We start from the raw sequence: 18,610 nt of genomic DNA, 5'->3' as shown, positions 1-18,610 counted from the left end.
TTAGCAATCGTTAAGAGTCGAGAGCGCAGCAGACTCGGCAGAGAGCAACCCGTGGAAACTAATTGGATATCGTGGGCTCGTCCTTTGCAGCATACCGTTTCCATAATTAAATTGCTCGCGGCCTCGGCGCCGCCGCATGTCGATAATCAAACTAATCCACGGCGCAACATTCCCGGGATAATGGTTTCGCGCCGTCGACTGTACGCGACAGGGCGATAGGAAGGATTCCAAATGTTCACCCCCTCGCGATTGTCGCTGCCGCACGTCGCGCCGCCGCCCCTTTCGTCATTGTCCTCGTCGCTTTCGTCGCGTTTCCTTTTGTTTCATTGATAGATCGTTCCTTTCGTAAGTAAAAGGTACGTGCACTCGTCGCGCGTTTCGGTTATACGAGGGTAGAAGCAATATACCGAACGACAGATACGAAAATATATAGCGCGGACAGAGAAGGAGGTGGAAGACGGCAGCGGTTCAAAATAGATGTAGATCTATGGGGGTAGACGGAAAAGGCGGTTAAGGGAGAGTGAGAGAGAGAGAGAGAGAGAGAATTGAGCGGGTGAGGAATATCGGGCGGAAAGACGCGAGGAGGAGAAAGTTCGCGGAAGGACGACACGTTAGCGCGCGCAAGTCTTTCGTCCTGCCCCGTTACTCCACTGGCGGATTCACGAGGGGAGTCATAGAAGGGCTATCCTTCTTCCCTCGTAGAATCTTCTTTTTTACAAATATTTACAGCAAAATGTTACATTCATTTTTAATATATTTCTGAAATGTTTCATCGCAACCTTTATATTCCATACTTTTCTTCAATTTCAAAAAACAACTGCTAATATATGTAGATATAAAAAACATGTTACAGATTCTATTATATTATTTTTCTTATGTGTAATTGTGAAATAATTTTAAATATGATTTCATGAATTATAATATTTTAATAATTTATTTTCAAATATAATTGTTTAAATAATAATTTAATCCTTTGTAGACATATATATATGTATTTTTACTTCGTAGGTACACTGAGTTTTTTTGTCCAGCAAATTTTGTTACTGTTACAGACTTCAAAAAAGTCTAGAAAAACTCGGGATTACTTTTTTAACATCTCTGGCTACACTGCCAATGGTTTGTTAATTCGAGTATTAAAATCTTAATTTGATAAAAATTGAAATTTGTGTCAAAAAATTTGAAAGTGAAATTTCACCATGGGTCGGAAAAAAAAAAAAAAAAAAAAAGATCCAGGGTTGTCTACGAAGGGTCAATATTCTATCCTTTCATATTTGAAAGTTAAAAAAAAATTTCGCTCGCGACGTGCCAATGGCTTCCCCCTTGACAAATTTCTCGATCCGCCAATGCGTTGCTCCGATCCTTCCACCTCTCGCACGCCGGCATGGCACGGAGGAGGCCGAGCGGGAGACAGGGTGGGCGATGCGTTCGCCGACGGCCGCGAGATATAGAATGGACGGTATAGGGCAGGGAGAGAACGCGAGGGGGTTGAATAAGTCCGTTCCGCTCGTGGTGGAAAGCGTGGGAGGACAGAAGGAGAGAGAGAGAGAGAGAGAGAGAGGAACATCCGTTCCGCGCTCTCCAACGGAGAGTGCGTAGTAAAAACATATTTTAACGTCACGTGTAATCTAAATCCGCTTTTCACACGCGCGATCGGAATGAAACTGTCAAAAGTGTCAGAACTGGGACTTCGACGTTCACATATAGTAATAAACAGGTTTCTGTTCGCTCAGCATCTTCGCTTTCTCTTCAACATTCGCGCGCGAATACATGTATATTTATATACTCTTTATAAATACAACAATTTTTGAGAGAGATTCAAGCAACGCGCGTAATAAATCTAATAATTGTTAGAATACGCCGGAGATAAAGAAAGAGTAAGAGCGACGATGAAAGAGAGAGAGAGAGAGAGAGGGAGAGAGGGAAGAAAGAGAAGTCTGCTCCGAGTAGTAGACTGAGCGGGTCTGTTGGCGGCCGGGGGGGGGAGAGGGAAGGTCGCGCGGGATTGGGCGGGAGAGGGGACGTATAGCTGGGTCGAATACGCGCGATTGGTGGGGGGAGTCGTTGGCCTCGGGAGTCTTCGTTCGCGGAGCGGTCTCGCCAGTGCGTTGCGGAACGTGCTCCCCGTCGGTGCGTCACGTCGACGTTTCGTACCGCGCGCGTGATACCTGCCGCCGTTTTCCGCGTTTTTTTTTTCGGAAGTCCGCCGCGCGGCTGGATCGAAAAGCGACGGTGTTTTCATCTCTCTCTGTCTCTTCCCCTCTAACACGTGTGTGTGCGCGAGCGCGCGTGGTGCGTCAGTGTGTGCGCGTGCCTGTGCGTACATGTATACCGGATGCCCGGTGTATACGCGGGCGGCGGCAGCGTCGTCACGCGGCGATGAACGCCGATGACACACGGGGCTCTCGAGAGGCAACTTCTTCGTCGGGTGGCGCGCGTTGTCGGACGGGCCAGGACTCCTCGCGGCGGCAACGGCAGCAGCAGCAGCAGCGGCGGCGGCGGCGAGCACGCCCGCCGTGCCTGCTGGCGGCACCAGGACTCGCGGAGCAACGACAAGCTGCACACCTCGGTAAGTGTCCGGACAGGCGCACTACTTTCCGTATGTATTATCGTCGCGACGAGCGCGCGTACCCCAGGATACGGGCTTCCGCACTTGCGTGCCGCACTACCTCCGACGGATTCTTCGGAGTACTCGAGCGGTAACCGCCTGGTCGTCGTCGTCACCGCCGTCTCGGGTCCTCGGAAAAATTCAAAGGTATATCTGGCGCCATTTTCCGCGCTGCACGTTTGAATTTCCGCACGTCGAACATTCTCGATATACCCTCCGAGTCAAAAGTTTCGAAATTGTTGAAAACATTTTTATTCTTCGGATTATATTTCGCAAATAATTGTATAATAATAAGTGAGCATTTTTAAATAATAATGCCGCTTTCCTTTCAGGAGACACGGTCGACGCAAAACACGTCGTTCTACATCCTCTTTTGCATTCGATGAGTAACAAAGCTACAACCACACTTGTGTCAATCGTGTCTTCTAAAAAGAAAACCCGTAATCACGCTGCATATTCGAAACTGAGAATTATGAATTATATAGATTAGAATTCGACCAGTCAGATACCTAATTTAATTTTAATCCGTTTTGGTTCTAATTGTGACTGAATTCTAATTAATTTTGCAATCTTCAATTTCTAATGCGTATTATGACACTTTAATGGGCTTAATGGGTTTTCTACAATTATCTATTATCTAAGTTTTTAGTTTTGTAAGCCGTAAGAAATTCACCACACAGTCACGGTTGATTATTCTTCTCACATTCAAGTGTAACTGGTCAATCTCTTAACGGGACTTAAAACTTATTGCAAAATTTATGTTGTTCTTCCGAGAAAGATCCAATCTTTTATTAAATATCCCTAACAATATGTTTTTTAACAACGATTCTTTAAATCCAATAACAATTATTGGATCCCCCTACGTGGATATTTAAACCAGTAATTCTACAAATGTTAATGTAAAAAAAAATTTGTTTCCGAACTTTTGGCCTACAGCAGCTCGGCCTGGAATGTCTAAGTATATCGAATATATCTAAATAACACTTATTGTTAGTAAAACTCGAGTTTCAGAATATTAAATATTAAATTAATTGTAAGATTACCTGAGTAGATAAATATTTTTCTCATAATTTTATTATTATATTTAAAAATATTGTCATGACGTACAATTGAATGCGCATCAATTAATATAACGCAAATTCCTAAAAACCTTTTTTTCCTTGAAGTGTTATTTAGAGATTAATTATGTGGATTCAATGAAAGCCATCGTGTGTATCGTATATACCGAGTTACATTTCGTTGGAATTTTGACAATTAAAAGATAAGGGCACTCCACTATTCGCGCTGCTTGCCCTTGAAATCGAATTCGCGGAACGCACGTTGACGCGAATGTCTCGTTGATCGTGATGTCGAAATAACCGCCATTCTCGTCGGCGTGGATTTGAAATAGAAAATTTATCCGCATCGCTTGAAATCCCTAAAAATGTTTGCACTTAGAATAAGATAAATATAGGTATCGAAGAAAAAGAAGGCGAAGATGTGCTCGGTGCACAAAGTACAAGAAACGCGATAGACTTTTGGGTATATATATATATATTTCGATGTTGAAAAGAGAGAAAGCGAAAACTGCTGAGAGTGCAAAAAGTGCAAGCAACGCGAATAGAACTAATGACGGGACATCTCATATGTTTATGCATGTTTATGACGCGAGTCCCTCTGTGTTTCGTCACAATTCAACGCTCACGCCGTCCCTCCGCGTTACGTCCGATCGGAATGAAAGGAACGTGATTAGCGGGTCGGATCTCTCGCGAAGCGAGACGCGTGAAGTTGGTCGTGCATGCGGGTCGCGCGGTCGACGTGACGAATCAGGATATAACTTGTCGGGACGAGTCAGCGTGTCCTGCCTGTTCCTTCCCGTCGAATCGCGGCGCGCCGCCGGCAACAATTTGGAGCAAGTAAGGAGAATTTATATTAAACGGATATATAACAAGAGAAACTGTTATTGTACTGAAAAGAGGGAGGAACAAGGAGACATCACGCTTTGCGTCTATTGTATAAAATTACATTTCATATTCCAACTCCGTGAAAAGATATCGTTACGTTACAATGGCGGAATTACGCGACTGATCATAATGAATAATTATACATACACAGGATCAAATATGAATATCGTGACACAAGTATTCGCGATCTCTCTCTTTCAGTTTCGATCCGTCACTCTTATTATATTATAATTATTATCAATTTTAATTTGAAATGATTAACTTGGGAATAATCGCTTGATTTATTTATACGTAAATGATCACATGGAGTATTTTTACATCTCAATTAAAATCATTATTATTAACAACATATTGTATTGTATTATTTATTTTCTTCCGATTTTTATGTTTGAAAACGTTATAGATATAAATTTAATAATAATTTTCTGAAAAATAATGCGTAAAAATCAAACAAAATTAAATGGAGTAAACACGTTAAGTAGCCTACTTCATATACATGACAGTACTCTTAAAATATAGATTTTAATTAATATATTTAATATGACTTTAATTGTAACGTTTTTTATTATATGAGTTTTTCATATCACATTTAAAGATTCGTAAAAAATAATTATTTAAAATGAAGGAAAGTAGGTTAAAAAAATATTTATATAAAATAATATTTTACAATTCACATTTTTTCGCCACGGAGCTCTGAGGTTTAAAAACATTTCAGATGATTATTCCCGGCAATGTAAACCTATATATTTTATAATTTAAAGCAACTGCAAAGTAGAAGTGTCCTGGTTATAAAAAAAACGGATAAATTGTACGAAATATTTAAATGTAACTAAACATATATTAAATAATTATTATCATGTTACAAATTTAACTGTTTTACAAAAGCTTGTGATTTTTTTATCTTTTCCACCGAGCAATACTGACTGTTCTTTTAGGTACACCGAGTGATAAAGATATCTTCAGGAATAAATGATTTAAAAATAGTCAAAGATTCTTCGCGAGTCGTGCGTTATACAATCTCATTCGCTTTGGATTCGTCGTTTTATGCCAAACAATTTGCATAAATTATACGTACCTTTTAAAGGATGCCTCGCGAGGAACGAGCTAGTTCCGCCTCGTTCCTCGACTTGAATCGGCGTGCTGGAGAGAACGTCTTTAAATGTAGGGAAATATTTGCGACAGAAATTGGTAACGGCTCGTCAAGGCTCTTGAGTAAAGCTCGCAAGTTCGATCGCGAAGTCAAAAGAGGAAGTCCAGATATGATGTTCGTATTTCTGCAACTGTACAGTCTCCAGGGGAGGCAGAGTGTTTTATTATGTTATGTTAAAAGCCATCGAGAAAGGTACTGTGATGCTGTATTTGGAAATAACGACAAGAATAGTTAGGAACAAGGGAGGTTAGGCAACACGGAAATTCAGAATATTTTGAAACATTGTGTGCAAGTAGAATGAGTAATTCTCAAACGTGCAAAAGTTCAAATATTATTCCTTTTAAATACTCGTTAAAAAATATTATTCGTTGCCATTTGATTTTAATCATCAACAGATCTGCAGAATAATAATCTCCTGTTGTTTTAGAATGGATATTAAGTACTCTAAAGAATTGTAAGGGGTGATTTTTTTTTACACGACTTTAAGACGAAAACTTTATATACATATAACCGCCTGTTTGAGAAACTACTTATAGTTTCAAAGATATACAGAATGTCAAAATAAAAGGAAAAAGTTTCGTTTTTATCAAAAATTTTGAAAATCACTCTGAACGAGGGATATCGAAAAAAGTTTAACAAAAGTTGTATCTGTTTTTTTTATGTCTACAAAGTTGTATGTAGATAAGTATCGAAAAAAACATGGATTTTTCGATACTCATCTATATGCAGCTTTGTACATGTAAAAAGAGATGCAACTAATGGGTGCCTTCCAACAAGCGACATAGATGACACGTTGTGGCACACAGTACATCCTTGTTGTTCGCCAATGTTAAACAAGGATGAGATGATCACTGTGTCGCTTGTTGGAAGGCACACTTTGTTTACAATTTTTTTTTTCCATATCTCTTTGTTCAGCAGTTATATTCCATCAAAAAGAAAAATTTATATACTCTTTTAAAGAGGTAATTTCATCCCCTCAAATCGTAATACATGGCATGAACGAACAATAGTTTTGTATTATGGATGAACCAATTTACTTGCGTATAAATTTTCAGAATTTCCGGGTTGCCTGACCTTCCTTGTAAGTATTCTGTAAATTCTCAGAATGGAATGTCACTTTAAAGAATGAAAATTCTGCTAGTCTTAAAAGAGAGTTTTCAATCTTTAAGATGAGTGAGATTTTACTTTTTGGAGTGTGAGATCTAAAAGATTTTAAGAGAGAGATAATTTCTCATACAAATTTAAAACGGAAACTATGGCTATATTCGATAAAATAGAGGTGTCTGTACATATATTATTTTTATTGTGTCGGTGTTAATATTAACACCAATACTCGTATGATGATTTAACATGGGTTCTAAAGCTACATCATGCTGGTGTAGGTATAAACATTAGAGGTTTTAAATTCACACCATATTGGTGTTATCAACACAGTGAAGTTGGTGAAAATTATATAAATATCGTATGGGTGTTAAATCTAAACTGATATTTTTAGAGTGAATAAATGTTTTTCGTATACACAGCAAGAGATTCAAATAGCACAGTGTATCACAGTAAATCATTATATTTTTATTGTTTACCAATGCTAAATAAAAATGAAATAATCACTGTGTTACGCTGTCTTTTGCTGGGAAGCACTGTATACATATGTTCGGAATGGCTCAGTTTCAAAGATAGGGTGTTAAAGTTGAAAGGAAAAATTTTGTTTCTCCCCAAAGTTTCAAAAACCACTTGGATTATTTTGATGTCCTAGAAATGTAAACAAAATTTCATCAAAATAACTCAAGTGGTTTTCGAAAGTTTTAGAAAAAATGAAACTTTTCTTTTAACTTTGACATCCTGTATCTTCGAAACTAAGCCGTTTCTAGACATACGGTCATACAAAGTTTTCGTCTTGAATTTGTTTAAGGAATCAGTCTGAAAAATCTTTTTGGATACTTATTGTTAGTAATCTAACAAGATTAGTGTAACAACAGGATATTATTATTCTGTAGATCTGTTGAGGATTAAAATAAAACAGTCACGGAAATTAAATGGCATTTAAAATGAATGTCGGTTAAGTTTTTGCACGTTTGAGAACATTCGAGAGTTATGATACGCATAGAAATGAGAAATGACAATTAGCGATTCAAAACGTTTTTCTGTACATCGATTGATATAGAACACGATTTTGAGTGTCAATTTTATGTGCCTCCTTAAGATAATTTGGATTTAATATATGAAGATTGACCTTTCTTTGTACCAGATCTTTCAGTTATAATTAGATGCGGTGCAGAGAATGCGAGATTGTTTCAAATTTCTGATTTTGCTTCTCCAACTAAATGTGAAACTGGGCTAGAAATTCATAATACATACTGAAATCCCAATGGATCGCGCTGTACACGCGAATAACGTTACGAATCTCAACACCATTATTTGTCTGATACGTCAGAAAAGATTTCTGAAATGTACGTCGAAGCGTTACAGGCCTTAGTTTGAAGAACAAAGCGTGAGTATAGTATAAAGTGTTGAAAGAATTTTGTAAATGGTATGTATTAAGATTCTTCTTGTATAACTGTAATAAGCGTCTTTTATGAAAGTAATGAATGTTAACGTCAATGTAATTCATGTACTTCAAGCGCAAAGTGTTTCTACTAAAAAACATTTGCCTTAGAAATTTCATGCACTTAAAAATAAAACTTTTTCGCTTAAAATTAACTGCGGAAGTTTCAATAAAGTTGCGCAAATCATGACAATGAAAATAGATTTCAGTGTGGTTTCAAGTACTTGAAATTATTTTTTTTATTTTTATACAATTAATTTTTGAAAATTACAAAAATATCCTCAGATCGTAATGCTTACAATATATCATTAAAATTATACATCTCGAACTCTCACATGGAAATCCTCTTTTCACCAATTCAAAACAATTTAGCAACAAGCATATAGTGAAAGGTTTCATGAAGGTTTTCATATCTCGAATGCGAAAGAGATTCGCTGAAACGTGGAATTATAACATGTTTTCTGGTTATTGTTGTTTGATAATCATAGAAAGTATCTATAAAGCGGAGAGATCAATAAATAATATTATAAAAGGTAGAGAGATCAATTAAGCTTTTAAAACACTGATTCAATTGGAAATGAAAACACATGAAATGTAAATAAATTTATATTTTATACTTTTAAATATTGATTCTTTATCTCTTCGGGCCTACTTGAGTGTACGTTACGATAAGAAAGGTTCTTATTAGATGTCTATCGATACTAATTTCTCTTTTTCCTTTTAAGTAAATTGCTTTTATTTTTATTCAGAGAGTGTTAAAGATAGAGGTCAAATCTCTTGGGTGCGATTTAATAGTGCAGCAGTATTACGTAAGTACGTTCGGTGAACAGTCGAATTTTAAAAAACTGCATAAAATTCATTGCACTTCTAAAGAAGATTCGAATCGCCATTGGACGGTGTGTCGGATCGGCTCGTTCGTAATTATTCTATTCGTCCGGGGCTCTATCTCTCCCGCTTGGACATTACGCAAAACGTGTTTCGCTGGTGTGCGCGCGTTGCGAGGTAACGGTTCAGCGAAGCGCGCTCGACGGAAAATTGTCCGATCGTGTTCTCTGGCGAACGACGCTTACGACACACTAATCCTCTCAGTATCGGTTCCTCGTCTGTCGATATATCCCTGAACTATCACGGTGGAATTTCGGTGACGTATCACGACGACGACGAGAGATCCTAGTCAGATCCTGATATATAATAGATGGACCATCGCGTCCCTCCTGTGTGATGTGTATTAATAGATGATAAACCGAGAGATGCGCACTCGTGTTTGACGTATCCCGAGGTGTCGAGGTCGGATTTCATATTCTATTGTAGTATAGCCGTGCGGCTTATGAGAAAACTCGCGAGTTTTGTATGCTAAGAGATTCATCTATTCTCTTATCTGGTCCCGTGCCCACGCGGATTAATCATTCAAAGTGAATGCATCGGTGGAACGGGTTTTCTTCGGCTCAAGGCGAATTCATTGGGGTTCTCACTCGACGAAAAAAAAAAAAACTGTAAGAAAAACGAAGGATTTCCTTTCACACACACAGGTATAATTATACCTGCCTTTAGAGATGAGAGAAACAGAAATTCAGTATGAGTTTTATTAATAGCTACAGCTGAATTAGTGGATTCTAAATGAGTGCAACACCACATATTTTTATATTCAGATATCTCCGTATAAAAATAGATACGTTACACTTCCTACTTATTACTAATATTTATTATATTTAGTATACCGTTATTAAAACATAATGTTTATTATAAAAAATATTGTATTTATTACAAGCAGCGCATTTCTAAAATGAAAACTGAGAAAATGTTTAGAGTTTTTTTTTTTTTTTTTTTTAAAGAAGTATAAACGTCTCCATAACTTTAATTATAAAAGTGATACTGTATTCTCTCTCTTCCTCCCCCCCCCTCTTTCTCTGTTTCTTACATCTATCAATGCGGGTGATTATTTTACGGAGACATTTGTGAGTCACTTTCTTCTCACTTTGGGTTGGGTGACTCGTCTCAGAATGATCATCAAATGCGAACCGTGCAGTAAATTCGCCGTTTCGCCGTGCCAGGACTTGCGAAATGCGAGTAATGGCTTTCGCCGCGCCGGGTCATTCTTCCGCCTGCACGGACGAGGTGCGATAAAGCTCCTCCTCGTACGAACATCGCGTCGACATTCCATTTTCGGAATGTAGTGTCTATCCCGCTCGGGGACCGCCTCTACACAGTGTACCGGGAGAGAGAGAGAGAGAGTATCCGACCGCAGTGCTTTGCAGCGCCCCACGTAATTTATTTTGGCAACGAACTTTAGAGTTTCTTGAAATATTGCGTCCTACCTACCTAATTGTGAACTTCACATCCGGTCGGAAAAGAGAGAACGTGCGACGCGAGAAAATGAATAATAAGGATCCGATTTTTGACGAAGTCTCTGTTCTCGAAACTCTGGTTTGTTGAATCGGGTTAAAATAACATTTGAACAAAGCCATCAATGGACCGTCGACATTTTCAAGTTTATGTAAATTTGCATAGTACAACCTTTTTTGAGTTTAGTTACAAGCTCTTTTTATCAAATATTGCATTAGAATTATTTTACGAAGGGCGTAAAATAAAGCTTTCTCAAGTCTTCTTTCAGTCATACTTATTTTCACCGTGTTTTGATTGTATTTTTATTGCAATAATATAACTCGGAAAATCTAATCTGAAATCTTATTTCGGTCCCTTCGTCACGCTTGGGGGACAAAGTCCCAAGCGAAATACTCTAAAGAATCCGTTGGTGGCGTTCGTTGTTCATTACTCACGAGCTTAAGCGTAAACATGATTTATTCGCGGATTATGCGTCGTGTCATCGTGGAAAAACGTATTATCGCCCCGGTGATGTCGGGCTTGCGCGCCGCGCCGACGCGGCGCGTCGCGATGCACCTGCACTTTTATTTATCCATTAAAGCGTGCGTTTCTTGACGTTGCTACGGCACGCCAGGTCGGCATATATGTTAAAGTTTATATATATATTTAGTTCATGCACATATATGCCGTCCTTTCCCGAGAATGCATCCATTATTTTATTTTGTGCTTTCGCGAATATGGGAATACGCGAAGGCATATGGATCTATATGAGCCTGTTTTTTTTTTTTTTTTTTTTTTTTTCCGAGGTGGCTGTCTATCCAAGTTTTTATGGAAAAAGAAATATACGAACCTTCTTCCGCACGTCAAAATATTGACTGCGTTCAACAAAGAAAACTAATCAGTTAGCACTTGTTAGTGATTCTTTGGTATGATTGATTCTTGCCTTTAGTTCTTCGCTGAATCTGTACGAACTAATATCATATTAAGAATCACTAAGCGCTAACTGATTAGTTTTCTCTACTCTCTGGCGCAGCCATTGTTGTACAGTCATGGGCAGAACTGTGGCAACATTTTTTTCCCGATGAGTTTCGGAACTCAGTCTAGCTCGTAAAGTGGTGAACGTAAACGGTAAATCTATGAGTAAAAACCAATTGCTCCGTGAAGCAGCTGCATTCCGAAATACATCGAGAAAAAAGTGTTACAACCGTTCTGTTCACGACTGTACATGCTTATAATTCATAATGTCAAATTGTATCCAATTTAAATTGTTTTCATAAAAAAATACGTATTACATAAAAAAATGACGTATTAACATTACACATGCCAAGCATTAGCCGACAGCAGTTTAATTGAAAATAATTTTTTACATTAAATTAAAAAAAAAAAAATTAAAAAACACTTTTGAAATGTTTCTTAATATTTTTTTTTAAATCTAGAGAACAAAACACATAATTTAAAAAAAGAAAGAACGTTTTATTTGGATTATTTTTCGCAAAGTTATAAGCATTTGACAATTACGAATTTTGAAAAAAATTCATATCTTATGACTTATGACTATGTTAATAAAAGAATTCGAAAAAAATCATGATAGCTTCTCGCGATGGGTACCTACTATAATATATCAAAATTTCGGCCAAATCAAAAATCCAAAAGTTTTCGAGTGGTAAACTTGGGATGGAATGCCCCATATATATAGTAAAAAAGTATTTTTCTAATTGGCGCAATATAAAAGCTTCATGTATTTATCATAGGTATTCGTAGTATCTGTATTGTTTCATATATGTATTTTCTGTTTATAATTGGCGCAATTAAAAGATTTCACACATGTTTTGAAAACAATTATTTGATAGTTTGGAAAGCAGATTTGAAATAAAAAGTCATTTTCCTCTCCAAGGAACACATACGAGCGCGTACACACTTGGTGCCTTTTTTAAAATCTTTTTGTAAAAAAAGGTAACTTTTTCGATCACATATCACTTCCATCATATATCACTTGGGTTGGATTATGTATCACTTAGGTTTTATTTTTATGATTTTTCAAAAACATTACTTGCGTTGGAATTAATTACAAAGTAGTTTATATTATACATCTTGTATTGAAAATATTAATAATATATTAAGATATTTTACCCAGTAAATAAAAAATTATTTATTGAAGCGATGTCGAATTAAGTTTCTAAATTTTTAAAATATGTTTTCTATATCCGTAATTCTTCAATTAGTAATTACTGATTAATTGAAAAATTGATTTTTTTTAACTATAAAAAGTACTATTTTAAACCGATCTATCTCTTTGTAAAGAATCGTTTCGCTCTCTCTCTTTTTTTTTTTTTACAAAAAGGGCTATTTCGAAACGATCTGTTTGTAAAAAGATTAATTTTTTGCGAATAAATCATACATCTCTATGATATCCGAAGTGTCTGTTACTAATTATATTTCGACCAGTGAAATCACCATTTTCGGAGATATAAAGCATTTTCATGGTTCATCCGTCGAGTATTAACGATACGAAAGTCACTCTTTTACTAGTCGCGCCGTTTCATTTACATGTTTCGAAACTTTTTCTATGAAAAATGCAAAATGTTTGCGCGCTGCAAAACTGATGTATTTCACGAGCATTTTTAATTGTTGTTGCTCATTAATAATCTCACCTGCATTGTTATGTAAACGAATTTCCACGTCCAGTTCTGTGATGCAATTAGGAAATGAAATAAAATTACACTATCAGGAATAATCTCGAGTGATCAAATTGTTTACTGTTTAACGAATAAATCAGTAACAATTCATGTAATTTTGTGTATATTAAAAAAATTCGTATTTATATAAATTTGTTTATATTGCACGAACGTTAAATACATCAAATCGTTGCTTTTTGCTAAATTATTAATGATACAGTAAAAAAAAACTAAATTTTAATAAATATTTGTTTGTATATAGTTCTTTAAGAGAGTAAATATTTATTAAATGTAAAAATATATTTATCCGATACAAAAATTATTAATTTGGTTTAATTATCATTTTTTTTTTACTGTAGTAAACATTTATATTTAATGTAAATAAATGATCACTTATTGTTAGTACTATTTAAAGAAGTATATATTCAGATTTAGTAGTTTTTCAGTGTAAACACTATTAGGTTACAATAATGTTTGAAATATGTTTAAAGATTCTTATTTATAATGTAACGCAAAGTTGTTTGTGCAATCCCTTGTGAAGACCCCCATATAGTGCATACTGTATATGTGTACCATTAACATGCCACGTTATACGAGACCGCTCGCACGAACAATTCTCCGGCCACAATTGCCGAGTCGACAACACTCTATCTCAGTCCCCTTTGCCCCCTCCGCATCTCAAACTTTTACAGTTTACAAGTTTAGTTTTACGATGTAAAAAAAAAAAAACACTCCGTTATCTCTATCACTTCCTTGTGCATGAAAACAAGTGTGTAATTTCGTAACGCAGCAAGTTTCGCGGTCGCGAAAGCGCTGCTTTAATTTAACTTTGTTAGTCTCTTTGATTTCGCAAAATAAATATTGCATATTCGTAGCACTTGCGATAATTCGCACATTCTTGTCAACAGGATCGATCGACGGCCGGAGAGCGGCGCTCGGAGGTGGTGAACGTTGAAGAGGAAAGAGGACGACGCGGAGGAGTCGATCCGCCGTCGAAGGTAAAGCGAGGTGGAACCGGTTGAAAAAAGAGAAGAAAAAAAGAGGAAGGCTGAAAGCGAAGAGAGACGGCGGTGTGGTAGTGGAGACGGCAGAGGGGTCGAAAGGTTGAGCGACCTACGGATCAAGACGAGGAGGAGGAGGTGGCGGAGAGAAAGGGGCGATGGGGAGAGGGCAGGAGGGTTAAGAGAAGGAGGGGGAGAACGACCGGAGAAGAAGGACGGAGAAATGATCTTGGTAGGTGATTGGCAAAGTGCTGTGGTGGTCGACTCCTCGACGAAAGGCAGATAGCGCCATTAGTCGTTGCCGGGGCACGGAACATCGGGCCCATGCGCGTTACGGCCCTGGCCGTGGGCGAAGAAGGGGGGGAGGAGGAGGAGGAGGACGAGGAAGAGGAGGCGGAGGGCCGTGCGGGGCACCACCACGGGGCCCGCGGGCCCGCGATGCGCTCCGCGGTTGCCGCGACAGTGGGGGGCAGGAGTCAATGGTCCATCACGACGTGTCCGATTTTCTTTGTGCTGTTGCTGTTGCCCGTTTGGATTCCGATGGCCGTCGTCGACGCGTCTCCCCTTCATCCCGCACCACCGCACAGAGGTGAGTCACACATTTAGTTCTCTTTGTTATTCGTTCAAGTAAAATTGACTTGGGGGTCAAAAACTTTTCAAAGTTTGTGTACTGAATCTGATAAGTGCCTTCAAATCGAGGACACTTGTCGAATTCGAGATCGAGAGTTGGGAATAAATTAAATTTTTATATATTAATCCCTTTTTCGCGCATGGTTATTTGATTTTCTGATGGAATATGGAGAATTGAAATTATTTGTCAGAGAAGAATTATATTATAAGTGAAATCATAATAGAATAATGAGAAAATTTGTTAAAGTGATCACGTTAATTACATATACATTATTATTTTTGTAATATTTAAGAACACTTAGAATTGTATACGTATTCAAATATTTTTAATATTTCAAATAGTGGTCTTAAATACACATGAATTGTAATATTACATTTTTTTCTGTCAATTATTGTTTTTATTTTTAAGTAAATTAAGATTTTAACAGGAAATATAAATTAATACTTTTTTATTCTCTTATATTATAAAATCATTAATATTCTAGTCATTTATATAATATTGTATTATACAAAATGTTAAGGTTCAGTGTACGATACATCCACTGAAAAATCGTCGAGTTTGATTTAACAAAGTTTAAATTGAAAAAATATTGGTTTAGTGGCGATCTCGTACTCACGTGAGAATCTCCGAATGACTTATATCGAAATGCCGCACCGGTCGATGTCTCCCGAAGGGGTCCGCCCGGGTCGGTAATGGCCTTAAAGTCCGATACTCGCCTTTGTCCAGCGTGTTCCTTTTGTGTCCCGATCGTTCGATCGGTAGTATTTACGGAAACAATGGTACGCTACCCTAAACGGTGTTCTAATTGTGATCTGGAAGCACGTGACATAAACTGCGCTTAGCATCGCTCCATTGATCGTTCGAGCCATTTACTTCGAAAGTTGCTTAAATCACGTGTTCAACGTCCGCTCGTTAAAATATATAGATATACCACGTAATATGTATAGTCGTGTTTTAGATTCCTTAAATTTATCGGTTAGTACACAAATTGACAAGATTGGGAAAAGTACCATAATTGATATAAATTATGACAAATCGTGAAACAAAACAAAGATTTATTATACAACGAATAAAACAATATAATAAAAAATTATTAAATTGAATGACGAATAATAATTTTTTTGTTTACTTAACTTTCGCTCTCTCGAAGAAGTATTCTATGGCGGGAAAAAAGGACACAGGGATAGCTGGATCTGAGGGTAATTAGATCGAATCCGAGTTACCAGTCCACCTTATATCTTCTACTACTTCTAATGTCGCTATATTGTATCGTGACACTACTGAGTATCCATATTTAAGGTCTCCAATATTCTTCTATGCACATGTATCTAACACAAAACTCTTGATATTTTTTAATTCTACACTCTTTAATTATAAATCAATTACCGTTCAAAATTTTAACATCTTTTAAATAATGATTTACAAGGATTTTTTTTTTTTTTAATTTTCGCATGATAGCCGAAAATACATATTTACGTCTATTTCTATGAACGTTATGACAGAGTATTGCCAAACTGCTGTCACATGTTCGGGGTCTTATAAGGACTTTATATTATAAATAGCACGCAATCTGCTTAATCGTATTTATTTAAATTAAAAAGGTCCGATTTAGGACATTCGATTGAATTTTATTTTTCACGTTCCTGAAAGTATACTCGTTGAATTCTTCAATCTTCGTTTTTTCTTGCGCGTGAAATAGTATTGATTTCTATTAAGATCTTTGAGTGCGTGCCGTTAAAATATTTTTCTATGTTAGTGGATTACTTTTGCACATACATATAACAATAAAAATATTATTAAATTCGTTATATTGAAAACCAGCGACAGGACTGACGGTTAATGTGTGTGCATTTTCTCAGTAAAGTGGACGCGAAACAAGTGCACTTCGGCTGCTGCACTTGTCCGAGATCTGAAAACGCGTCTCTGAGTTCTCTCGGCCGAGTGGTCGTGGTGAATGCTCGAGCATTCGTTTCCTCTTAAAATTTCCGTGATCTTTTCATCTTAAAATACTAAGAGAGTTTCCGCGAAGTGAGTGTAACATTTTGTTGCAGTGTGTATACATATAATACGCGCGAAAATAAATTAATTGATTTTACAATGTTCTCTTGATGAGACGTCGGCATCTAAAGAGATCTAATTGATAGAGCGAAAGAAATAGGATCTTTGATATAAAATATTAACGACAGAAAAGATCTAAAGAAAATACGTATATACGTATATCTGTAACTGTGTAAATATATTGCAAGTATATTGTCAATGTTAAAGGCAAAATATTTCAGTGGATCTCAGATTTATTTTAATGATTAAAAAATAATTTTAAAAAGGTTTTTTAATTTTAGCTTCGCAATTTACTCTCATTGATATTTTTCTTACGATTGAGATTTATAGATTGCATTTTTATGAAAGGATAGATATTTTTATATACCTGATGCTAAATATGACTATCTAATTTTAATCTACAATAAATGGATATTAATGTGTAAAAGTAAGATACATGGAATCAGTTTTGTAGAGGAAAGTCACATCGATACCGACATACCACTTTATTTTTAGATAATATTTCTTAAACGAAAGAAAAATTAAACTTAAGAACAAACTAAAAAGTGTTTTCTATTAGATAATATAAGCAGTTTTTATAATACTGTTTGCAATTTTGCAATAATTAACTTTTTCGTAAAATAAGCAAGATATTAGTGTCTGACAAAATGGGCTCCAAAAACTAACACAGTAGGCAGTAATGCCACATGTTCATATTCTTTTTCTTTTACAGGAATTATCTGTATAAAGTACCTAACAAGTGAATATGCATAAGATGTTTTCACAGAATCTTTTCACTTCGTTATAAAACATTTTTATTGAATTATATGCATATTTACTTTACACTGTTCTGCAAAATGCAAATATATATGTAACGAGATAGTTTTTCAAGAATTTTCCCATATATGCACGATTGTCTTCAGCTTGAGCAGAGCTATTTAGCATTATAAAGTAACATTATAAAGATTAAGTTAGCTCATGGTTTGTTTTACAGACAGGTGTGGCAGTTTACGCTGCATCCCGTTGTTATAAAAATAAAATTGTATCATAAAAAAACTGAGACAGAAAATAATATAAATGAAACTGATTTAGGAAACTACAAGTATTTAAACGACGTAATATTATTAGTAATATAGTCATTATTATTTAAACTGTGCAATTTGTAAAAGAAAATTATAAGAATTTTATTTTTGCATTGTATTGCATTGGTAGGATTCGTTTTTAGCTAATTTGATATAGAAACAAACCACAAATATATATATTATGAGTTTGCATTTCTTTAATTAGCTAAACAGATTATGTTTATATTTGTATTAATAAAATGTAATAATTAATTTCTGAAAAAAATATAAGGGTTGTTATAGGATTGCTTTATAGGACAGCTACAGTCAGTATCGGCGACTTTTCTCACTTTTATAGTATATTAATATATTACATATATATAAATATTCGATCAGAATTAGGAGTTTCGTAAATATGAATCTGTTCATTCAACCTATTATTGTGCATTTTGATAAACTACTTGATTTTACGTTTTATTGCGATTATCGTTAATATAAAGGGATTAGAAACAAATTATAATTTCTAATTTTGAATTTTTAACCTTAAGTAGGTAGATGCTTAGAATACTCCAAATTTTATAGATATATTTTCTAATAGACTATACATAGAGTTAAATTTTTATATTATATTTTTATATTCTTA

General features: G+C 36.0%; 1 protein-coding gene across 1 annotated transcript in view; it reads left to right on the top strand.

Moving 5' to 3' along the window:
• Positions 1-2,212: 2,212 nt before the first annotated feature.
• LOC108772314 (disintegrin and metalloproteinase domain-containing protein 10) overlaps positions 2,213-18,610 on the top strand; it is a 69,832-nt gene continuing 53,434 nt past the window's right edge. The window contains exons 1-2 of the mRNA XM_018537833.1: positions 2,213-2,566; positions 14,146-14,827. Of these exons, the coding sequence (XP_018393335.1) occupies positions 14,563-14,827 (265 nt within the window). The 5' untranslated portion in view covers positions 2,213-2,566; positions 14,146-14,562. The remainder of the gene's footprint in view (positions 2,567-14,145; positions 14,828-18,610) is intronic.

The sequence above is a fragment of the Cyphomyrmex costatus genome, unplaced genomic scaffold (assembly GCF_001594065.2).
Source record: "Cyphomyrmex costatus isolate MS0001 unplaced genomic scaffold, Ccosl1.0 scaffold1827, whole genome shotgun sequence".
Taxonomy (NCBI): Eukaryota; Metazoa; Arthropoda; class Insecta; order Hymenoptera; family Formicidae; genus Cyphomyrmex; species Cyphomyrmex costatus.
The sequence above is the reverse complement of the archived record's forward strand: the minus strand, read 5'-3'. Positions and strand labels throughout refer to the sequence as shown.